The sequence below is a fragment of the Lontra canadensis genome, unplaced genomic scaffold (genome assembly GCF_010015895.1).
Source record: "Lontra canadensis isolate GAN:19392208 unplaced genomic scaffold, GSC_riverotter_1.0 scaffold97, whole genome shotgun sequence".
Classification (NCBI taxonomy): Eukaryota; Metazoa; Chordata; class Mammalia; order Carnivora; family Mustelidae; genus Lontra; species Lontra canadensis.
Window position 1 is genome coordinate 25,189 of NW_022631091.1, and position 21,158 is coordinate 46,346.

General features: G+C 52.6%; 1 protein-coding gene across 3 annotated transcripts in view; it reads left to right on the forward strand.

Annotated features, from left to right (window-relative positions):
• PNLDC1 (PARN like, ribonuclease domain containing 1) overlaps positions 1-17,380 on the forward strand; it is an 18,176-nt gene extending 796 nt beyond the window's left edge. The window contains exons 3-19 of one of the 3 annotated variants that reach the window (XR_004380256.1): positions 300-373; positions 1,634-1,673; positions 2,417-2,540; positions 2,701-2,789; positions 4,398-4,498; positions 5,948-6,024; positions 6,204-6,347; positions 6,835-6,904; positions 8,441-8,526; positions 9,630-9,685; positions 12,592-12,656; positions 13,043-13,096; positions 13,283-13,325; positions 14,996-15,095; positions 15,619-15,712; positions 15,923-16,021; positions 17,292-17,380. Coding sequence is in view for 2 of the 3 variants with exons in the window: in XM_032837231.1 (XP_032693122.1) it covers positions 300-373; positions 1,634-1,673; positions 2,417-2,540; positions 2,701-2,789; positions 4,398-4,498; positions 5,948-6,024; positions 6,204-6,347; positions 6,835-6,904; positions 8,441-8,526; positions 9,630-9,685; positions 12,592-12,656; positions 13,043-13,096; positions 13,283-13,325; positions 14,996-15,095; positions 15,619-15,794; positions 15,923-16,021; positions 17,292-17,355 (1,462 nt within the window). In the remaining variant the exon portion in view is untranslated. Of the gene's footprint in view, positions 1-299; positions 374-1,633; positions 1,674-2,416; positions 2,541-2,700; positions 2,790-4,397; positions 4,499-5,947; positions 6,025-6,203; positions 6,348-6,834; positions 6,905-8,440; positions 8,527-9,629; positions 9,686-12,591; positions 12,657-13,042; positions 13,097-13,282; positions 13,326-14,995; positions 15,096-15,618; positions 15,795-15,922; positions 16,022-17,291 lie in introns of all 3 variants that reach the window. The other 2 variants (XM_032837232.1, XM_032837231.1) reach the window with 2 other exon arrangements.
• The last annotated feature ends 3,778 nt before the right edge of the window (positions 17,381-21,158 follow it).

The window sequence follows — 21,158 nt, forward strand, 5'->3', positions numbered from 1 at the left end:
GGGGGGGGGGGGGGGGGGGGGGTGCGCTCACCTGTACCCTTGAGACTAGCATTCCAGCCATGTCCCCTTCTTTCTCAGCAGGCCCCTTATTGGCTTTGATGGGGCAGGATGGCACTTTGGGGCGGGGAGGGGTGTCTGGGGACCTGACCTTTGTCCTCAAAATGCCGGCTAGTCTTCCCTAGTGGTCACAAGGTAAAATGCTCCCTCTGGCTGAGAGGTGCCCATCCCACGGTGAGGCTGTGGCACCTTCATGCCCTCTCCTTGCGTGTGGAGTGAAATGCCTGTTATTTTTCCCACAGTCTCTTTGACTTGCCCTCGGAGTGGTATCTAAAAACCCGCCACAGTGTCCAGCAGTTCACAATCTGTCAGATTGGTGAGTGTCCTTTTCAGCCGTTTGCTAGGAGTCCCTGAAGGAGGTACCTGTGTTGTCTTTGTGTTTCCTGCTGGTAAAACGGCCTTGACCCCTTTTGGAGCAACTGGCTGTGGTTTAGGATGCTTGTTTGGTTTTTGCCTGTGTTTTGCCTGTGGGCCTCCCACTGTGTAATGCAGAAACCTAGTGTAGCAGCTCCATTCTCCTGCCTCAGTTTGTCAACATGAAGGAGTCTGTACCATCTTTCAAGAAAAAATGTGTATGATTTTTGTTTACAGAAAACTTACACAAATAAGATAATGTTATAAGTATTTTGCCCTGCAGCCTTTTTTGTTAATGGAGCTTAGAGATCTTTCTCTATGGGCATAGACAGCTCTCCATTTTTAACAGTCACTATTCCAAACTAAATGTATCGATTGACTCCGTTTCCTGATGATGCACATTTGGGTGACCTTTTGTGTGTAATAAAATAAGTTGTATTGATGTCCTGCTGTGTACATATGTATTTGGTATACTTCCAGCAGATTTTACCGACTCTTGCTTTTTCTATGAATGGTGAACATCTGTGTGTGTGTTGCTCTCTCTCCTTGTCCTTTGCTATTCTATTGTGGTTTTTTACTTAATAGTAAAATCTCTATAGAAAGTATGTGAAACAGCATGTAGATATGTTTCTGTTGTCCTCCCCTACTTTGAAGACTTCTTCACTTTGTGTAGGGTCTCTTTAGCAATATGGACATTTTAAAGCCGCTAATATTATAGATTTTCATGGTTTTTTAGCATTTACTCTGGTTAGTTTTTTAAATTTTTTTTTTTTTTACTCTGGTTAGTTTTAAAACTAGAAAAAAGGTCAGTATTCTGTGTTTGAAGAACCATTCACCATTCTCTTTTAATAATTTCAGTGTGAATTATAATTTGACAGTTCTTCTGTTCCAAGTCTGTTTTCTTTTTTTAAAATTGTATTAGAGCATGAGTCAGGAGAAGGGCAGAGGGCAAAGGAGAAGCAGACGCCTCATGAGCAGGGAGCCCCATGAAGGGCTCACTCCCTGGACCCTGGGATCATGACCTAAGTGGAAGGCAGTTGCCTAAGCAACTGAGCCACTCAGGCTCTATGTTTTCTTTCTTTAGGAGATACTGTGTATCCTTTAGAATAAGATTATCTTTAAGTGCAAAGTATTGCTCAAAGTGTTTCCTTTCTGAAGCTCACTTCTGAAGCTTACTTCTGGGACGTTTTCTTTGGTATTCATTTCCTCCTCTTTCTTTTAGGATTGTCTGTGTTTTCCAGTATTGAAGGAGAGTCAAACAAGTACGTGCAAAACACCTGGCTCTTGCCCACTGATCTTCTCCACCTGCTCCCCTGCAACTTCTGCCTCAGGGTCTGAACCAGCTGGCCCTGGACACTCCATAGTCTCCTCTGTTGCTGTGCCCTTCCACCCCGCTGTCTGCTGTAGCTTCTGGCTCATCCGAGTCTCTCCCTGCACAACATCTTTCCTGGGGGCCTTTCCCAGCACTTAAGTGCTCCTCTCCCCATTTCTGTGTCTGTGCCCTCAGAGCAGCAGTTAACATGGTGTCAGAATGAGGGTGTTGTGGCTCCAGGCATCAGCAGTCAGAAAGCGTGCTGAATGGTGGCATCAGGATGGGGGCTAGACTCTTACTGTTGGCAGGACCTCTGCCTTTTTCCTTTGGCCCCAGGGCTAGTTAGTGCTAGAAACATCCAACATTAAAATACTCTTAGAATGAAAGGAGCAGCCTGCTCCAAAGTCAGCTCTGTGAACTAGAATTTTAAAAATTGTTTCAGCTTTTCATTCTTAACATTTAAATTTTTTTTTAAAGATTTTATTTATATGACAGAGAGAGACACAGTGAGAGAGGGAACAGAAGCAGGGGGAGTGGGAGAGGGAGAAGCCGGCTTCCCACTGAGCAGGGAGCCGGATGCGGGGCTCTATCCCAGGACCCTGGGATCGTGACCTAAACCGAAGGCAGTTGTTTAATGACTGAGCCACCCAGGTGCCCCTCTTACATTTATTTATTTAATTTATTTTTTTATAGGTATGTAGCCCATTCGTGTAACTTCTTTCTCTTCCCGACGACATTTGGGATCTTGGATTCAGAATTCTCTTTCCAGGCTTCTAGTGTTCAGTTTTTGAATCAGTATGGCTTCGACTACAACAAGGTATGACACAGAGGAGGGAAGTGGGAAGGTTTTAAAGGTTCTCTGGTCCAGCTGGGCTAAGTCCATTTCCTGTCCACATGAACTGTACAAGGAAGGCGGCTTTTCCCTCTGCTCCCCTGCCCAGAGGATGCCTCTACTAGTCTCCTTGTTCCTCGTCTAGTTTCTCAAAAACGGGATCCCGTATATGAACGAAGAACAGGAGAAGAAAATTAAACACAACATCCTGACTGGAAACTGGAGAGTTCGCAGGTAAAGCCTGTTTCTCTGGGGCTTCGATAGTCTCTGGGCCGCTGTTGTTCTGAGTTTCCTGTGGGTTGGCGTGCTGGCCAGGGTACGGGTACGGTGGCTTCAGTCCATCCTCTTTAGCTGTGGCTTTGGCAGCGTGCGATCCGCCAAACACGACAGCTCAAAGTGCTGATGGTTCTGTTCCTCACCTGAGATGAGAGCCGTCCTTCTGCACTGAGTGTGACTTTCATGTTGAAAAGTGAAAGGGAGAAAAGGAAAGGCACCGGCTCTTCACTCCGTACTCAGATGAAAAAGCAGGAGCTTCATTCCAGTGCTGCAGGGGAAAAAGCAGGCTCTGGTGGACTCCCTGTGAGAGGTTGGGCTGGCCTTCAGTGCCATCTCAGGGATGTCTTGGGGGTAAATTAGAGGTAACCTTGATGACACCGGTCATGTGCCTTGGCCCGGACATATTGCCCTGTGTTCTTAAATCTGTATGCTCCTGAGGGCAGGTTTCTGCCCTTTAAAAAAAAATCCTTTATTTTTAAGGATTTTTATTTATTTGACAGTGAGAGACCACAAGCAGGGGGAGCAGCAGAGCGAGAGGGAGAAGTAGACTCCTTCCTGAGCAGGGAGCCTGATACAGGGCTCGATCCCAGGATTCTGGGATCGTGATCCAAGCCAAAAGCAGATGCTTAACCAATTGAGCCACCCAGGCACCCCTCTGCCTTTTTCTTGAGCTCCCAGTGCCAGTTATCCTACTTAAAACCACTACTACTACAGAGCTAGGACCAGGAGTGATGGAGTGACAGCATTGTGGTCCCCTGGGCCCCAGGCAGGTCGTGCTCACAGAGTCTGAAGCTGAACTAGTCATTTCAGCTCTTTGCACTTTAGATTTTTTGCCTTTATCAGGAGGAGAGGTTAAGTTAGACCCATTTTAAACTCTGGAATGTTATGATCGAATATTGGGTCCCGATAGCTATGTAGTATTGGATGGTTTCTTTTTTTAAATAGGCTGTACGACTAATGTAGGGCTTGAACTCAATCCCAAGATCAAGAGTCATGTGTCCCACTGACTGAGCCAGTTACGTGCTCCTAGAGGTGACTTTTAAAATTTTTTCCTTCCCTGAAATCCTTATTCTTGGGTTTTCACATAAAAATATAGCTTTTTGTATGAGAAGATCTATTTGAATTTTTCATCTTCTGTTATTTTCAAATGTTGCAGAAAAGTCTTTCCTCATCTCAAAATAACACCGTTTTCTTCTATTTCTAATGTAGAAGATGTGCTTACCAAAGTTCTGTCTTTTCCTTATTTCACCAGATGGTGCTTTTTCACCCCCAAAGCTGAATTAAGCAGACAGACCTGACAGTAGTGTTTAGTGTTGGCTAGCTCCCATGCAACCCAGTGAAGCAGAAAGGGATGAAACTTGCTCCTGCGTTTGGATGGGAGAGAATCGGCCAAGTGTTTGGTTCACTCTTGCAGACAAGACTCAGAAAATAGTCTTTTCTGGGTCCATTTTGTTGCTGAGATCCCAGTGTTAAACCCAGAGTCCTCCAAAACTCTTGTCGTGTTAACATCGCCTGAAGGTTCTGGTGGTTTTCTCTAGCATCCCACTTTCATGTGCCTGTTTCCAGTTCTCTGGATAAAGACCAGATCAAGGTGGTGATCGATGAGGTGACGCGGTGGCTGGACTTGGCAGAGGAGGGCGACTGGATGACTCTCCCTGGTATAACTGGTATGGAAGAGGCTGCTCGCCCAGCTTGGGGGTGTTGGGGCTGGTCACTGGCACATGCAGGGGTTGTTGGTTGTGTACGCCCTCCTTCTTGGGGATCCTCGGCATTGGCTCAGCACACATGTTGTCACTGGGGTTAGATAAAGCCCTGACCCCAACTCGAAAGTGGGAGGCTTTTGGCCTATTTTGACTTTTAAGGTTGAAGATGTCCAGTCCTGTTCAGTGTCCTCCTTTTATCCCAATCCTGAGAGCCCAAGTTACTCTTATTTACTTGTGTTCATCTCTGGACTCTTTTACCCTCGTGGCACAGTGTAGAATCACAATGAACTTGCCCTCAGTTAGTGGTCCTTGGGCCTGGTCTCTGGACCCCTGGGGTCTCAGACCCTTTCTGAGGGGTCCACCAGCTCAAAAGTATTATCAGAATCTCACTCTGTGGTCACTTGCCATTGTCACCAGGCATTTGCACGGATAGTGCTGCGGGGGGGTGGTGGCAGTGGGTAAAAGCACACGTTGGAGCAGGTCTTCCCAGTGGTCCTTTTCTTCGTCGCCACTTCCGGTTTAGAAACGTGAAATCTAGTTTTTATGAACTACCTTTGTGGTGCAGTAGTCACCTTTATTATAAAGAAGAAGTCTTTATTTTGTTACATCTCAGCCTTTGCTCATCATTTGATTTCACTGGGTGTAAATACATGTGCGTAAAACCTTGCTGTTGCAACCGCAGGGCAGCGCTGCTCTGGAGGAAAGCACTCACGCATGTCTGAGCTGGGAGCTCAGTCTGCGCCTTTTCTTTGAATGGAACGTCTTTTTTATAGGAAAGAAGGGACTGTGGTTATTCTGATTTGGGTATTTCAGTCCTTTTCTCAAGTGAGAAGAGTAAGCCTGTCACTTGCAGGAAAATAACTCACAGAATTTGCTAGTGATAAAATTTGAGCTTTCCATCAAACCCCCACATCTTGGAAAACTCTGGTCTGCCACCGTGAGCTTGACAAGCTTCCCAATACTGAGACCGTTCTGATGGTCCGTGGCTGTAGGTACAAGTGTCTTTGATCGTGTATAATGTGTGAACATCAGAAAATTCCAGTAACTCCGCAAATCAATATTTTTCATGTAACCAATGCACAGTGTTACAAAATCATGGGCAGCAGCATAATGGGTTTATTTTAAAAGAGAACTTTACACTGTTCAATGTAATTGTTCTAAGGCAATGAATGTCAAAAGCTCTAACCCCCACACAAAGGGTCACCAGGATCGTCCATCTCTGAGTGGCTCTGGGATAGACTTCCAGAATGGACATGAATCCTGTGCCATCCCTGTCGTGGGGGCTCCTGGGCTTGGGTACACCTAAGATCTGTCTCTCCTTTGTCTCCATGTATCTCTCAACTTCTGCTCCTGAGAGGAAGGTGAACCACCATCTGGGTGGTTCTGTGCCAGCCTTGTGTTTCCTTGCCACAGGCTTCCAGGCTTTTGAGGTCCAGCTGGTGCTGAGGCAGGCCCTCCCCGACATCTGGACGGTCCCGAGAGACCAGGGGGTGAGTTCCCACCTGTGAGCGGGTGGTCCGGTGGCTCCTTTCTCACTTATTCCGCCAAATCTGGCTTCTGTGAAAGGTTTTCTCCCGTCTTCTCCTCTCTCCTTTCGAGGTGAACCGCTTCTTTGGCTTCATTCCCAGGAACCCAGGATTCAGAGAACTTGTCTCTACTCTTGTCTCAGATAATAGTGAAAAAAGTGAGCAAACAGCATCGGTGGTATCTTGAGAACACCTCCTGTGATCGAGCGAGCTGTTGGAAGGAGAAGATCCTTCTCTCTGCCAGGGGTTTTTCAGTGTTTTTCCAGATGCTGGTGAAAGCCCAAAAGGTAGGGAAAAAAAATCTTTTTCTTGCTCTCTAGCAAGTATTTTTGACCATAAAAATAGGCTGGATCCTCCAACAAAAATAAGATTCCTTGAGATAAGTAGTTCTTTCCTGTCAGCAACTGGCTTCCTAGATCTAGCCTTGCTTTCCCCAAACAGTGACAGAGAAAGTTCCTGGGACAGGAACGCTGCGTTCCTTCCCCCGTTAGGCACACGGCCACTGCACTACTAGCGGACCTCGGACTACTGGGGGATGGTCTTCAGTTTAGAACCTCGGCAGGGACACCCTGCCCCACATCCCTCCTGCGCCCCACTAGACATCCTGGCACTGGAGGCACTGGGCCACCTCTCATGAGGGTGCGTGAAGCAGGGGTGGACTGCCGTGTGCTAGAATCGCTGTGGGTTCTAAAGCTACCCCCTTCACGGGAGTGTGTTCACCTTGGATGTCTGTTTTTACACCTCGTCGCTGCACCCATCGATTCCTCCAAGTAGCCCTTAGTGGGCCACAACATGATGATGGACCTGCTGCATCTCCACGAGAAGTTCTTCAGGCCGCTCCCAGGTATGGGCACACCTGCCATCCCCCTCTCCGTCTTCACTTGCCACCTTGCAAGGGGGTGTGGGCCAGAGTCGTCCTCTGCTGTCTCCCCACGATCCGTCGGCTTCTGCAGAGTCCCAGCACCTCTGTGCCTGTTCCCATCTTCCCGGAGTGGAAGTCAGGTGCTTTTCTGGCAGAAAAACATACTTTTGAATGGATACTCTGACCCCTGTTATGGAAGGTGTCCCAGATCCTTCTTTAAAACCTTATAAAATCAGAAACGTGAGCAGGAGAGAAGCTGCCTTCAGTCTCTGCTATAATCCTAACTCTTTGTTTTTTTCTCTGAGTTCTCACAGATTAGATCACACTATATAGTCCATTTTGTTTGGGTGTATTTCCACATACCCAAAGCATTTGTGTCATCGACCTAATAAATGCCGTGTCAGGGGCTGTGTGGCATTGTCTCGAGGCTGGGCCATACTGTTCCACGACTGATGGTTCCCTGGCTGGATGTACAACAGGGTCGTGTAGCCATAAAAACATGGACTTGGGAGCCATACTTGGGTCCTCGTTCCAGCCCTGGTTACGTTGTGAGCTCCAGCAAGGCACTTTCTCTGCTTCCTTGCCTATAAAATGGGTCATAACAGTACCGACATCCTAGCATCAGGGGATTAAAGGAAGTAACGTACACGATCTAGACGAAGAGGGTTGAGGTGGTTCTATGATTTCCTCAAGAAATGAATTGACAAAACATCTTAGTTGGACCATATTAAGAAAATCAGGAGAGAAGTAGGAATAAAATTCGTAAGCTGTGACCTGAACAACTGAGATGACAAAACAAAACTGCAGGGAGAACAAGAGCTGGGTAAGAAAGGGAAGGTGGGGAATGTGGCCTGGTCCTATGAGAGTGAGGAGGTGTGGGCCTGGGGCTGAGTCAGGAGTTAAGCTGTCCCCTAATGCAGTGCGAAGCCGCACGGAGGTGCCGAAACCTGGGGAAGTTGTCCGCAGCACAGCCCTGCCCGCTGAGCAATCTGGGAACACACACCCAGAGAAAACCACTGGGAAGTTGCTTGTTTAGGGAGTGGAATGAGGAGAGCAAGGCTTGTGTTGGTTTCGCAACAAACTTCTTTAAACTATATCTAGGCAGGCCTTTGATAATCAATAGCTTAATTCCTTATTGGGCACTTCCCTCATCGTTTCTAGCTGGATTTTCTTGGATCTTCTCTCAATAGTCCCTTACGAGTGACGATTTCATGTGCCTTTTCAACAGCACTTCTTTCTCCCTTTTTCTGTTGGCTAGAACCTTGCGAGCTATATTAACATTGACCGTAGACAATATCCCGAATTGAAAATGGGAAGCCAGTTGGCCTGGACCACCTTGCATGGCGATGGCAGTTGGGCTTGATCTCTCCGTTCTCAATAATCAGGGGAAAGGAAGTTTTTCACTCCCATTTTGTTCTATTTGTTGCTTTATTTGTTAGTGTTGGGGACAAGCTAGGTTGGAGACTCTCCCTGCCCATGTTTACCAGCCAACTCCTTTCTCTCTGGTTTGTCAATCAGAAAGCTATGATCAGTTTAAGCTGAACATCCACAGCCTGTTTCCTGTTCTCATTGACACCAAGAACGTGACCAAGGATATCTGGAAGGTAACGAACGGGACTGCTTTGGGTGAAGGAGTGCTCTGTTCCAGTCACACTTTACTTTGTCTCTTTTTAAAAATCGTTCTTGGAACCCTTCTCTCCTATTTTACAGCCAGTATTGGCTTCCTTTGTGTGTTAGCATTGGCTCGTCCTGTTAGCTTCTGTTTTCCTTCCCTCATTCAGGCTCCCATGTTTTGAATGAGTTATGTGGAGCGTGTCTGATCTAAATCAGCACTCCGCACGACACCTTGTGCAGGAGCTCCATGTAAGCATGAGGACTGTTTGCAGCCCGCTCCAAGAGCATCAGGCTGGAGGAGGCCCCGAAAGATCTTGACCTAGGCGTAAGGTCATGAGTTTTCCACCCTGAGCTCATTACAGTCCCCCAGGGAAGCCAATCCTGACACCGGGGTCCCACCACCAGCTCCCTGTGGTTTAGAGGGATGGGGGAGGGGTGGTATTTCAAAAGCCCCCAGGTGGCTTGTGTTGTGCAGTTAGGGAGTGAACCACACATGAAGAAGAGAGGCACCCAACTGGATTAAATGCTTCTTCGAAGTTAAACTGAGGAACAGAGAAAGGGGAATCAGATCAGCATTTTAAAGCCTCCTTGCCCAGAGTACGTTCGTTACCGTACTGCCCGGGTGTCTAGCTCTTACACGCCTCTGTGACGCTGCTCGTGTAGCAGAGTCCTAGTGTGAGGCAGGAAGGACATGGACTGATCTGAGGGGACCCATGTAGACTCCTTGCCACACAAGAGATGAGCTCTAGGGTGACCTGACATTGCCCAAGACTCTCTGGTTCTTGGGGCGCCTGGTGTCCTACGTGTGTGTCCTTGGCCATGGCCTGGCACCTCGGAGGCATACGTATATGGAACCCCTTAAACACTTTTTGAAGGAAGGCAGTAGGGGTTGTTGCAGTTTTTCTAGCTTCGGTTTTTGGAGACCTTCTAGGAAACCCAAGATTGCTAGGTGCCTGATCAAGGAATGAAGACACTTAGAAAGGGGTTTGTAGGAATTTTCTTGCAGGTTCTTTTAATGACCATTTGGTAATACCCAAAGCACATAAGAAAAGCACAAGTTTTATTCTCCCTGATTTGTTTTCCATAATTTTAGGAACTGAATTTCCCAAGGGTTTCAAATCTTTCCGAAGTTTATGAGGTCCTAAACAGGTAAGGAAGGATTGTTTTTGTTTTGTTTTGGAGCTGCCTATAGAGCAGGGTTCTCATGGTGGGGGAGGATTCATTCCCCAGGACACACCTGCCAGTGTGGGGGCATTTTGGGTTGTGACAAGTGGGGCCGTACTGGTATCTGGAGGAAAGGTCAGGATGCACAGAACAGTCCCCCATGGCCTAGAATCCCCCAGCCACAGCGTTGCCAGTGTTGGGGAAGGCAAGCCCTGTCTGGAAGGCCAGGAACCCGTGAGATACCGACAGCTGTTGACTTGTGTGGTGGCTTCATTTCTCTTGATCTGTGTCTGCTTGCTGGTGGGGTAGGCTCCCGCAGATTGGCCGGTTTCCTTCTGCACCCTGGTGTGTGTCATGGGCCTGCCGGCGGCCTGGTCGGTGCACCCCGAACACTTGAGTGACTGAATGACCCCAGTACTAGGGGGGACCCTGACCTTTTTGTAGGAGAAGCAGCTCCTACCTGCCCTCACAGCCCTGACTGACTGAGGCCTGGGTTGTCCTGATGGTGGGGGTGGGAGACGGGGAGAGGCACCGTGCCTGGGAAGCACCAGGGTCGGGGAGCTCAGCAGCTTCCTCCCCGGCTGGGAGGACCCGCAAACCCAGCAGCAGAGAGAGCAGGCGCCACATCGCGGCAGCTGAAGGGGGCACCTCTCTGCAGGGACAGCTCTCATCCTCTGGTGGTGGTGGTCCTCGGACCTCCCTCGTGGCGCTCCCCTCCCCGCAGTCGTCTCCTCTGGGGCCTCGTGCTTCATGTTCTCCTCCCTACAAGGGTCCCCCGAGTCCCCATTTCCAGGAAGCAAATACGAGGCCAAGTGCTGGTGATCTCTACTCCCTGCTCTCCCCCTGGAGACATTCATGGTGTTGTCTCTGTCCGGGTCTCTCCCAGCAGCCAGCACACACAAGCGCCTCCTGTGTGCGGGGCCCAAGGGAAAGGGCTGCCCTCCGCCTGCCTGTCCAGCGTCCTGCCCTGTGGTCCTCCCTCCCCTGGCTGGGCAGTGTCCCTGGCGGGGCCTCCAGGCTGGCCCTCTCCCCTCCCTCCCCGTCATTCTCGTTCTCCTGGCCCAGAAACCGCAGAGCCTCCCTCCTGACTCTGCTCCCTCTCTCCCTCCGCGGTCTTCGTTCTTCTCTTTGTGACACGCTTCTTCAGGGGCCTCTATGTGGCCTTGGCCCTCGGAGGTCGGGTTATCTTCCCTCACGGAACTCGCTCTCCTGATCTCACCCGGTGCAGGCTGCTCCGTCGTCTCAGTCAGGGGCCGATGCGTGAGGCACGAGGCACATGGAACAGGCCTGCTGACCGCTCTCTGGTGCCTGGCACCCTAGCCTCTCCCACCCGTGCTTCGGTGGTTCCCCTCCCTGGACTTCTGGTGGGTTTTCTAGTTTTCAGCCCGTTCCTTGTGGGCGCTTGTCCTTCTAGCCATTTCTTAAGTCCCTTCAGGGTTGCTCCTTGGCCCTCTTCTTGCTCATTACTGTGTCCCTTGGTGACCTAAGGCGCTTCCTTAGTGTCAGCTACCACTGCCCGTGACCGTTCAGATCTTCAGGACACCCCCCGCTCGCTGCCTGGCTGCCAGGCCTTCCTGCCCACACGGCCATGAGCATCTTTAACTTGGCATTGTTCTGGTCCCTCAAACCCACCTCTGTGCCTGGAGCAACTCACACAAAGGCCTTATGGCCCCAGGGGCCGTGCTGAGGGCTGTGTGCGAATGTGAAGGTTTTGCTGGAAATGCACAGGCTCTGAATCCAGATGTCCTGGGTTGAAAGCCCGGCTTTGCCCCCGCCAGCTCACGAGCACCCTTGAGAGAATGACTGCATCTCTCTGAGCCTCCGTTCTACCGCCTGTGAGCGGAGGACGTGGCTGCGGGGAACTCGCAGGTGCCGTGGAGATGAGCGTGCTTGGCCGCGGGAACAGACTCAGACCACAGCCTGCGCTCAGCCCGTGTCTACGTGACGTCAGCTGCACATACCCTGGTTCTGAGAGGTTTTGTCGGGAAACGAAGGGAAGCTTTCCTCGCTGAGCGCCCCCACCCGTGCCAGAGCCGGGAGCGGGCCAGCCGCGCCTTGTAGTCGGCGGACTCCTGACTGTCTGGACGTGCTCAGCGTCTCTGGCGTCTCTCCGGTCTGCCCTTCCCCTGCGCGCCCAGCATCCTGGCCTCCGCCCAGCCTCTTTCATTCCAGGGATGGTAGAGGCCCCACGGGTATCGTGTGGCCTGTCCTGGCTCATCACCCCTGCCACTGGAGTGAGGTTTTAAAATGTGAACCTGATTAGGCCAGGTTTCTGCTCTGTTTTCCTGATGTTCCTGAAGATCCTCTTTTCCGGCCCGGCCCAGCCCTGCCCACAGGGGCTTCACTGCACCTTGTGCCTCGGCCTCACCACCGGGCCTCGCTCCCTTTCCCTCGCTGCCTTTGCGTGTTCCCCACGCTTCAAGTGCCGGCCGCCTCCACATGGCTTCAGCGGCCTGTGTTCCTCTGGTTCGGGACTCCGGGGGTACCACCTGCGTCGGGAAGCCCGCCCGCCTGCCCATGACCTCTGTGTCCTGAGTGCTCCGTGTGGGCCTCGGGCGCTGCAGCAGCAGGCCGAGGCTTGCGGACACCCGTTGGACCATGGGGTCGCTCTGTGGTCCCAGCTGGTGTCGTGCGTGTCCCAGTGCCTTGGCTCAGCTCGGCATGGGGCAGTTGCCCTGAGCGACCCAGCTGCAGCCTCTAGCCCTGCTGGGCTCCTCCACCTGCCCTGGTGCCCGCCTACCAAGACCCAACCTGCCTGGTCCCGTTTGTCTTTTGTTTAAAAGGCACCCCAGTGCTGAGGACCCTTTTTGCTTATATGAACGCGGTGAGGAGAGACCAAGAAGGGCTTATTTGCAATGAGTCTTCTTTATCCTGTTTTTTTTCTCTACCAGCGACTTGAATCCTACCAGAAATTCCGGGCCAGTGGTCATTCACGCGAGCAAGTGTGAAAAATACGGTACGTTCCCGTGAGCGTAAGCCGCGCTGCGGTCCGCCAAGTACTGAGGTGGCAGAACGAGGCCTGGCCTCCCCGTGGGCGGGCGTGTGGGAGAGTCATGGGGGGGCTCCGTGTATCCCTCCTCACAAAGGAGCCACCCCAGAAGGCATCGCAGCTCCTGGGCTCTTCTGATCCCCTTGGGCATGTGGCTGGCCTGCCGGAAGGCTCTCGGCCTCGGCTTCCTGCTGCTGCGGGGCACCGGGCTGAAGACGGGTGTGTGTGCCCTTCTCCCCACCCGCATCTCTGGAGGAATGAGGGTGGTCGCTGTGCAGCTGGGTGGGGAGGAGACCCCTTGTCCCCGTGTTCTGATGGCTGCTCCGCTCTCCTCTTCTGGGGCGCTGCTGCAGTGGAGACCAAGTACCCCCACGAGGCCGCGTACGATGCCTTCCTCTGTGGATCAGGTGAGAGTTGCTGCCCTCTGAAAGGGGCCTCCTGCTTTATTCGTGGTACTCCCCCACCAGCCCCAGGCTCTCCATTTACTTCCAGGTGGGTTGTGCGTCACGGAAATAAAGCAGAAGTTGGCATCTTGTGATGAGGTGATCTGGTTGAGCCTGGACGTGTATCACATCTCTAGCTTTTCCCCCCAGTTCTTCTGAAAGTGGCCCACTTGCTCGCGTGGAGAGTACACGGGTGAGTGTTCCTTCCTTCCATCCTGCTCACGGAACGGCGGTCTGAACCCCTGAGCCCTTGCTGTCAGCTACGCCCTCGGGGCTCCTGTGGCTCCCAAAGATGGGAGGGCACCGAATGTTGTGGTGCAGAGACCGTCGCTGACTGGGCAGCTGCCCTCCTCCTCGGGATGGCGTTTCCTACCATCCCGGCCTGCTCTGTGCTGGCGCGGGGCCCTTGTCTCTGCATCGGGAGGAGTCGTGTGGTGGGAGGCCAAGGCAGTAAGGGCAGGTGCAGGGCCTCCCCCTGCCTCGGGCCTTCCCAGTGTGGTATGCTGGCTTTGTCTGTTGCCCCCCCCGCCCCCCGTTTCTCATAACCATGGAAATCACTGTGAGGTGGGAGGACACCTCCTTGGGGTCCACAGAGTTGGGCTGGGGAGAAGGGGTAGTGAGGTGGACTAAGGTGGATAAGGGAGAGATTCTTAAAATCCCAAATTGAAACCTCAAATGCATTTCCCTCATGGCAGCATGGCCCCTGATGCCCACAGCACCGGGCCTCAAGGCACCAGGGCCACACTTGGAATATGAATTCTAGAGCATAATCCTTGGTGTACGTGTTTGTTAAATAGGATTTAGGCCTGATGGAAGAGCAGATCAAAATTGTAACGGGGTCTTTGAGGCTGACTTGGAAACCTTCTCAGACTAATAGAATTAATAATGATTGTGGACTTGTTTATTAGCTTTGGTACCGCCTATGTTTTATATTCTAGTAATGGCTATTAGGCATAGAAATACCTTATGACCTACTGATGTGAGACTTATAGCTTACATAAGGAATCAAGCTGAAATAAGAAATCTGCCCCCTTACTCTTTCCTGTGCTTTGACAGCATCTGAGTGCTAGGGGGAAGGCACACGTGTGCCCGACGGGGAGGGCCACTAGCTGGAGGGGAGCCCCTATGCCCTGCACCTGGCGCCTTCCATCCTTGCGTTCTAATCCTCCTGACCTAAAAACCCTCCTAGGTGTAGTGAAGTTCCACAGCAGCCCAGACCTGCCCGGCTGTGAGGCCTATGGTTCCCCCCCAGACCTGGGCTCTGGTGTGTGGTCGTGTCTGCACCGAGCCAGGGCACGCGAGGATGAGGGATGAGGGACAGCCATTCGGGATGGAGGGCGATGTCCTGTGAAGTGGGCCTTTGGATCGTGGCCTCTCACTAACTGTCTGAACCACTGCTGATGTTGGTCAAGAAGTCTTTTTTTTAAAAGATTTTATTTATTTGACAGAGATTACAAGAGACAGAGAGGCAGGCAGAGAGAGAGAGGAAGGGAAGCAGGCTCCCTGCTGAGCAGAGAGCCTGATGTGGGGCTCGATCCCAGGACCCTGCGACCATGACCTGAGCCGAAGGCAGAGGCTTTAACCCACTGAGCCACCCAGGCGCCCCGGTCAAGGAGTCTTTACCCAAGTGTCCCCGACGGGTGGTGACCACCTGAAGCTCTACTGTGTCTGGGGCCCCGGAGAGCACTCTGTGGGGTCGGTGGGTTGGGGGAGGCCCGCAGATTTGGAGGGAGGGAGGGAGGGGGAGAGTGGTCTGAGGTGGCACCTGCCCCTGTTCCATCCCCAGACCCTTTGTTGTGGCTTAGGACGTGTGCTTGACTGCTGGTGTGTCTGAATGCTTTGGGGTTTTCTCTGTCTCTGTAGTGCCGGCCCCATGCCAGAGCCCTCCTTCCCTCTGTACCTCGACGTGCTGGCTCCCTATGTGAACCAGGTGAATCTAATCCGAGCCGGGGTCCCTAAGATTGTGAGTAGCACTTCGTTTGCTCCTTTCTCCTACTCAGGGAATTAGCCTGGTTTCCTTGGGGACCTTTCCAAGGTGGTCTGGAAACAACCAAAACCAGAGCGAGAGGGTGCTCCTGTCCTGCTAGGCTTGCTCTTTCTGTGTGTTTTCCTGCCTAAACCGACATGGCTGCGCACCTTCCTTCCGTCCCCTCCCAGCCCAGATACAGTCTCTCTTAGCCTCTTAGGGTTTTCTTTCTTTCTTCTTTTTTTTTTTTTTTTTTTAAAGATTTTATTTATTTATTTGGCAGACAGAGATCAGAAGTAGACGGAGAGGCAGGCAGAGAGAGAGGGGGAAGCAGGCTCCCTGCTGAGCAGAGAGCCCAATGCGGGACTCGATCCCAGGACCCTGAAATCATGACCTGAGCTGAAGGCAGAGGCTTTAACCCACCGAGCCACCCAGGCACCCCCTCTTAGGGTTTTCAAACCAGGAAGGTTGTCCACAGGGATTGCAGAAAATCTCCTCTGCTCTTCTCCCCGCCTTCTAGAATTTCTCAGGTCCAGATTGCCCCAGTATCCGACCTCCCATCCTCCTCCTCCATGTCCGGAAGTGGCCGGGGGTCAGCGAGCAGCAGGTCTACCGTGAGTTTCAGAATCTCTGCAAGTTCGATGTGCGGCGACTCTCGCGGAGCCAGTTCCTGCTTTTGACCAATAAGTTTAAGGAGTAGGTGCCTCTGCTCTCTGCATGTCCCCGTGCCCCGCGGCCGCCCCTGCCCTTTGCAGCCGCTTGGAGCCTGCTTGGAGCAGCAGGCCTGACACTCGTGTGCCTGACCTAAGAACGTCTCTCGGCAGTGCTCGGAGCATCCTGAAGGAGTACCGGGGCCACCCCACCCTGCAGGTGTCCCTGTACCGGTACTGGAGGCACTCCCCGAACATCAGCTGCCTGTTACAGTGAGTGACCTGGAGCGCTGTGCGGGTCCTGCCGGGGCGGAGCGGGAGCGGAGGTCACTTGCTGGGGGCGTGCGTGTGTTTAAAGATGGGTTTACTTGAGAGTGCACAGGAGTGGAGGGAGGGGCAGAGGTGGAGAGAATCTGAAGCAGACTCCCAGCTGAGCGCAGAGCACGCACAACGCAGGGCTTGACCTCGACCCTGAGATCACAGCCTGAGCCGAAACCAAGAGTCGGATGTTTCTCCAAGTGAGCCAGCCAGGCACCCCACCAGCATGTGTTGTAAAGGAGTCCTCGTCAAGCGTGGTGACCTGAATGTCCTTCAGTAACACCAGACAAGCATTGACAACGTCTGCTGGGTCGGGTACTATCGTAGGTTCTAGGCTTCAGTGAGTAAAGCAAAATCCCTGCTCTCCTGGAACTCACGCTCCGGTGGGAGGTAACAGCGAACAAGTGAATTGCAGGATAGATCAGGTGACAAGTGTTTATTAAAAACAAGAGCAGATCAGGAGGTGGGAGTGGGGGGGAGAAGGAGGATAAGGGAGAAGTGGGGACCCCATTAAGTCTCTAAGGAGGTAAGGGAATGAGCCAGGGGGAGCACTGGGGAGCATTGTCCAGGCAGTGGGGCAGAGGCCCTTGTGGGGAGGCGTCCGGGTGCCACGAGGAGAGGCTGGGGAGGAGCGTGGGCCCGATGGAGGGGAGGGCCGTGGGCGAGGGCTGCGGGAGAAGCTGCAGGTGGCCAGAGATTTTCCGCAGAGGTGGCTCTGCGTGAGGCAGACTGCAGAGGACGCAGAGGGCCGCAGAGGCAGGCGGGTGGGCAGTCCGGTTGGGGCTTGGGCTGTGTGGTCCGAGAGACCCTGTGGTCAGAGTCGGGTGCTATAGGGGGTCACGGCCCGCCGGGAGCAGGGTTGAGTTTGAATCAGGGTTTTTGGCCTGCATAACTGAAAGATGGGATTGCTCTGAGGGTTTTGGCCTCCTGGTTAGGAGCCATATCTATAGAAAACTGGACGCTTGAAGAAAAATGTTTGGCTCCTAGGCAGTCTTTTCTCCATCTGTCAAACTCTGATGTAAATCACTAGGAAAATGACTTGTGTGCGTGTGTCTGAGAGCCATTCTGCCCTCGAGGCAGAAGTTCATGCTGGGAGAGTGATGGGAAGACAGGAACATTTGGTGGGTGAGCTTCTTGGGGGCCTGTGCATGTGTCCGTGCTTTCGGACCTGCCCGTTCCCCAGCAGCCTGCCGCCGTCGAGGACCGTGACCTCTCTCTCCTGCAGGGTCTGTGGCGTGGTCACCACCTGGGCCCTCCTGGCGCTTCTCCTCGGAAGACCTGGCCACTGAGGGCAGCTGGCAGCCCTTTCTCATCACTGTATCTCCCTGGGACAGCCCTCCGTTTGGGCTTTTTGCAGGTTTTGTTTGTGTAAATCATATTTTACTTGCAAACCAATCTGCGGTCCTTATGAGGAACTTTGTTTTGAAGGTGAAATTCTGTAATGATTATCAACGATAAAGAAATCCTTAGATGTGGTACTTTTGTGGCCAGAGCTTTTCTTTCTATAAATGGGGAGATGTCTGCATCTCTGGGAATTTCTCTAGACCCCCGGAGGGTCTCACGTGCAGACAGACTAGCATGGGAGCTGGACAACAGGTGAACCAAAGGCTCTGTTATTTCTGGGAGAGAAATTCTTGGCCACTAGGCCATTTCCCAGACCTAAATCTCTACCAGCCTGAGTTTAGTAAAGGGGAAAAAAATGAAGCTAAGTGTCCGTGTGCATTTGTGATGTTTTTGGTAATGTTTTTTGGGATATAATATTTAACATGCACCTCAGAAACACAGATTACCCGTGCCACAGCTGTGTACCTTGCCAAGGCCCAGCGTGATCTGGTTACTGTATTCCCTTGTGGTGGGGCATGCTGGGGGCCACACCAGGGCCATGCTGTTCCACACCTCACCTTGTGTTATACTTTTTTAAAAGATTTTATTTATTTTATTTGACACACAGAGAGAGATCACAAGTAGGCAGAGAGGCAGGCGGAGAGAGAGGGGGAAGCAGGCTCCCCGCTGAGCAGAGAACCCGATGTGGGGCTCAATCCCAGGACCCTGAGATCATGACCTGAGCCGAAGGCAGAGGCTTAACCCACTGAGTTATACTTGAGTTATTGTAGCTTTTCTCTATGGGGAGCTGAACTTGGCTGGGCTGTTTGCTCAACTGTGAAGCTCACTTACTGACTTAGCAAAGCCTCCTTAAATTTGGGGTGAGGGGTGGGGTATAGAGTTTTTCTCTGAAAGTAGCATTAGTGGCGGCAGCCGTCCCAGTGGAGGGTGTGGGATCCGTCATTCCAGAAATCCCAGGCCCGTGACCAGCGGGCTGCTGTGCCTGGAGGTTCAGGGCAGCTCGTGGTGGGACCAGTGAAAGCACACTCTCGGGGGTCGGTGGGGGGAGGAAGTTTTATCCTTTTGTCCAAATGGCATCCTAGTGGGATCCCCCTGCCCCCCATTGAATGTAACTTTGTATGCACTGAGGAGCACCCCCTTTGCTCTTGTGGGCTTTTGGGGCTCGGTCTCGTTAGATGAGCTCTGGGTGCGGTAAGCAAACGTGAGGCGTGAACACATGCTTAGCAGAGTGTACTGAGTGAGCCTTTTAACTTCCAGGGTTGGAGCAGGACCCGAACCCTAGGAGCTGGTTTGTGTAGTTCCGCAGTGAAGGCCGCCCTGAGGGACTTGATGGGACTTGACTCCCGTAGCTGTCTTACCGGTTTGCACGTCTTTACCGGCCGCTGCTGCACGCACCCGCGGTGGGGAGTGTGCTGGCCGAGGTGGTCTGGGTCTGCCGGTCACACCGTGGGGACGCTGGCCACGCTGCCTCTTGTCCCTGCTGCAGGAGTGGGGTGGGGAGGGTGGGCAGGGGTGGCTGAAAGCCTGTGGTTGTGATCAGCTTCGTGTGCTGAGACGGGGAGAGCCCCCGACTGCCTTTTGCTTCCCCCGCCCCTGCTTTCTCCTCCTCTGGCCTGGGTCTTCATCCCATGCTTTTCGTGCAGTTCTCTCTTCCACCGTTGAATGAAAAATCCAAAGCGAACGGTAAGCCGGATGCTCTACCCTCCCCCTTCCCTCTGTCCGCCTCCCACTGTGGCTCTGGCCCACGGCCCCTTTCAGCTGCGTTTCCCTCCTCCATAAGCTGCCTCCAGCCGCCTGCCCTCCCTGCGCCTCTCCTGCTCAGGGTCCTTCCCCAGACTCTGCACCCAGGTTCCCGAGCCCCTCACCTGCCTGCTGGCTCCTGTCCTGGAAGCTGCGTTGAGCCCCCTTCCTCGTCCCTCAGCCTGGCTCCTGCCACTCGTCCCTTCAACTCCATTCAGCTGGCATCTCCTCTGGGTTCTGGATCTGTGCTTTCCCGGTGGCCCCCTCAGGGGTTGGGCTTCTCCTGCCTCTGTTGGAACGCCTGCGCTGTGTGGCCGGGCGCCTGGTCTGTCCCCTTGCAGGTGGGCACTCTGCTCTCTCGTCCACAGAACCTGTGGGGCTCTCTCTGTCCTCATGAGCCATTGTTCCCTGTGCTACAGGAATGGACTTTGAATTCTTTGGTGCTGCTCATTGAGGCACCTGAAAAATGGGGAGTCGCCTCATTCTGCATAATTGACTTGGTTCTGCCTCTACAGCTGAGGAAAAGGACACATGGCTGCTCCTGCCCCATCCCGGACCGAGGATGTCCTCATGACCCATGATCCTATAGAAGTGACGGGACTCCAGGCCTTGCTCTTAAAGAGTCGGAATCCTTTTTGTAAATGATGAGATTTTTAGTATTAGAAAGCTCATGACTGGAAATAGCAGCAGTCCTAAAATGGTCATCTTAATGTTAGCCTTTTTGTATCTTCCAAGTACCTTTTCTCAGAGAGATAAAAGTTCATGTCATTCGGGCACCTGGGGTGACTCAGTTGGTTAAGTGTCTGACACGTAGATCCTAGCTCAGGGCTCGATCTCAGGGTTGTGAGTCAAGCTCCATGCTGGGCATGGAGCCTACCTTAAAAAAAGCAAAACAGAAGTTCATGTCATTTGTGATCACTTATGGAATCCTTCCTAAGGACCAAACAAAGCCTGTTACTTTCTAACCATCAAGCATCTCTGGTCCAGTTTTCCATCCATTCGTCTGGATGTCTGAAAATCCCATGCAATCTAATTAGAATGCTAAGTCCCTTTTGCCTCACACGATGCCATGATCCCACGTTCTGGGATGAGGATGTGGGTGTGTCTGCGGGCCAGTATTCTGCCCACCCCATTCTCCAGCAACACTGGCCTAGTTAGCTCACCACAGTCCTGCTGGGTAAGTGTGTGTATCCACACCTTACGATGACAGAGGAGAGGCCGAAGCAAGCTTTGCTGGAGGCCACACTTGCAGGCAGTGACCCACAGTCTCTGTTGGGGACCCCACATTGTCACCGCGGTCTCTGGAACCCTGTGGTGTTTCAACCTGCGGCAGCTCACGCACACAGATTTCCATCACCCCAAGCCCTCCTGGGTGAACTATCATTTGCCTTGCCCCCCTTTCCTAAAGAGAAGTACCGGATCCTAACATTTGGGAAAGAGGGGCTGCAGGGGGAGACGTGGGCTCAGCCTGCTTTGTTTATACTGAACCCTGCTCAGAACGCGGGGTCTTGGGGTAACACCCATACGGCTGCCATCCTGACCCCCTAGCCCACACTCTCCTTGCTTCCGCGGGAGGGTGGCCCTAGCACCTGGTGTAGACTTGGGCCCCCATCCTCCCAGGAGATCCCCCCCAGGGTGTGCGCCCCACCCCAGAGTGGAGGAACAGAAACGAAGTGCCCTCAGGACAACGGGAACCCAGCAGAGGTGGTTCCAAGGTGAGCTCCGACCCTTCTGCCAAGTGCACGGACACTTCTGCTCATGAACTTGTAAGGATGATTCCGCTAGCCTCCCGTGTACCAGCCCAGCCTCCTGCCCCATCCTCAGCCATGTGGAGAAGCACGGGCCATCACTGCCCGTGGGATCCTGGAGAGAGCCACGCTCGTGTGGTGTGTGCTGCTCTGAACTCTGTAGAAGCCAGAGTTTATACATTTTTACAAATAAAACATGTGGCAGAAAACAGAAAAGGCAGGCACTCATTCTTTCTCTACCTTAATACCATTTTGGACTT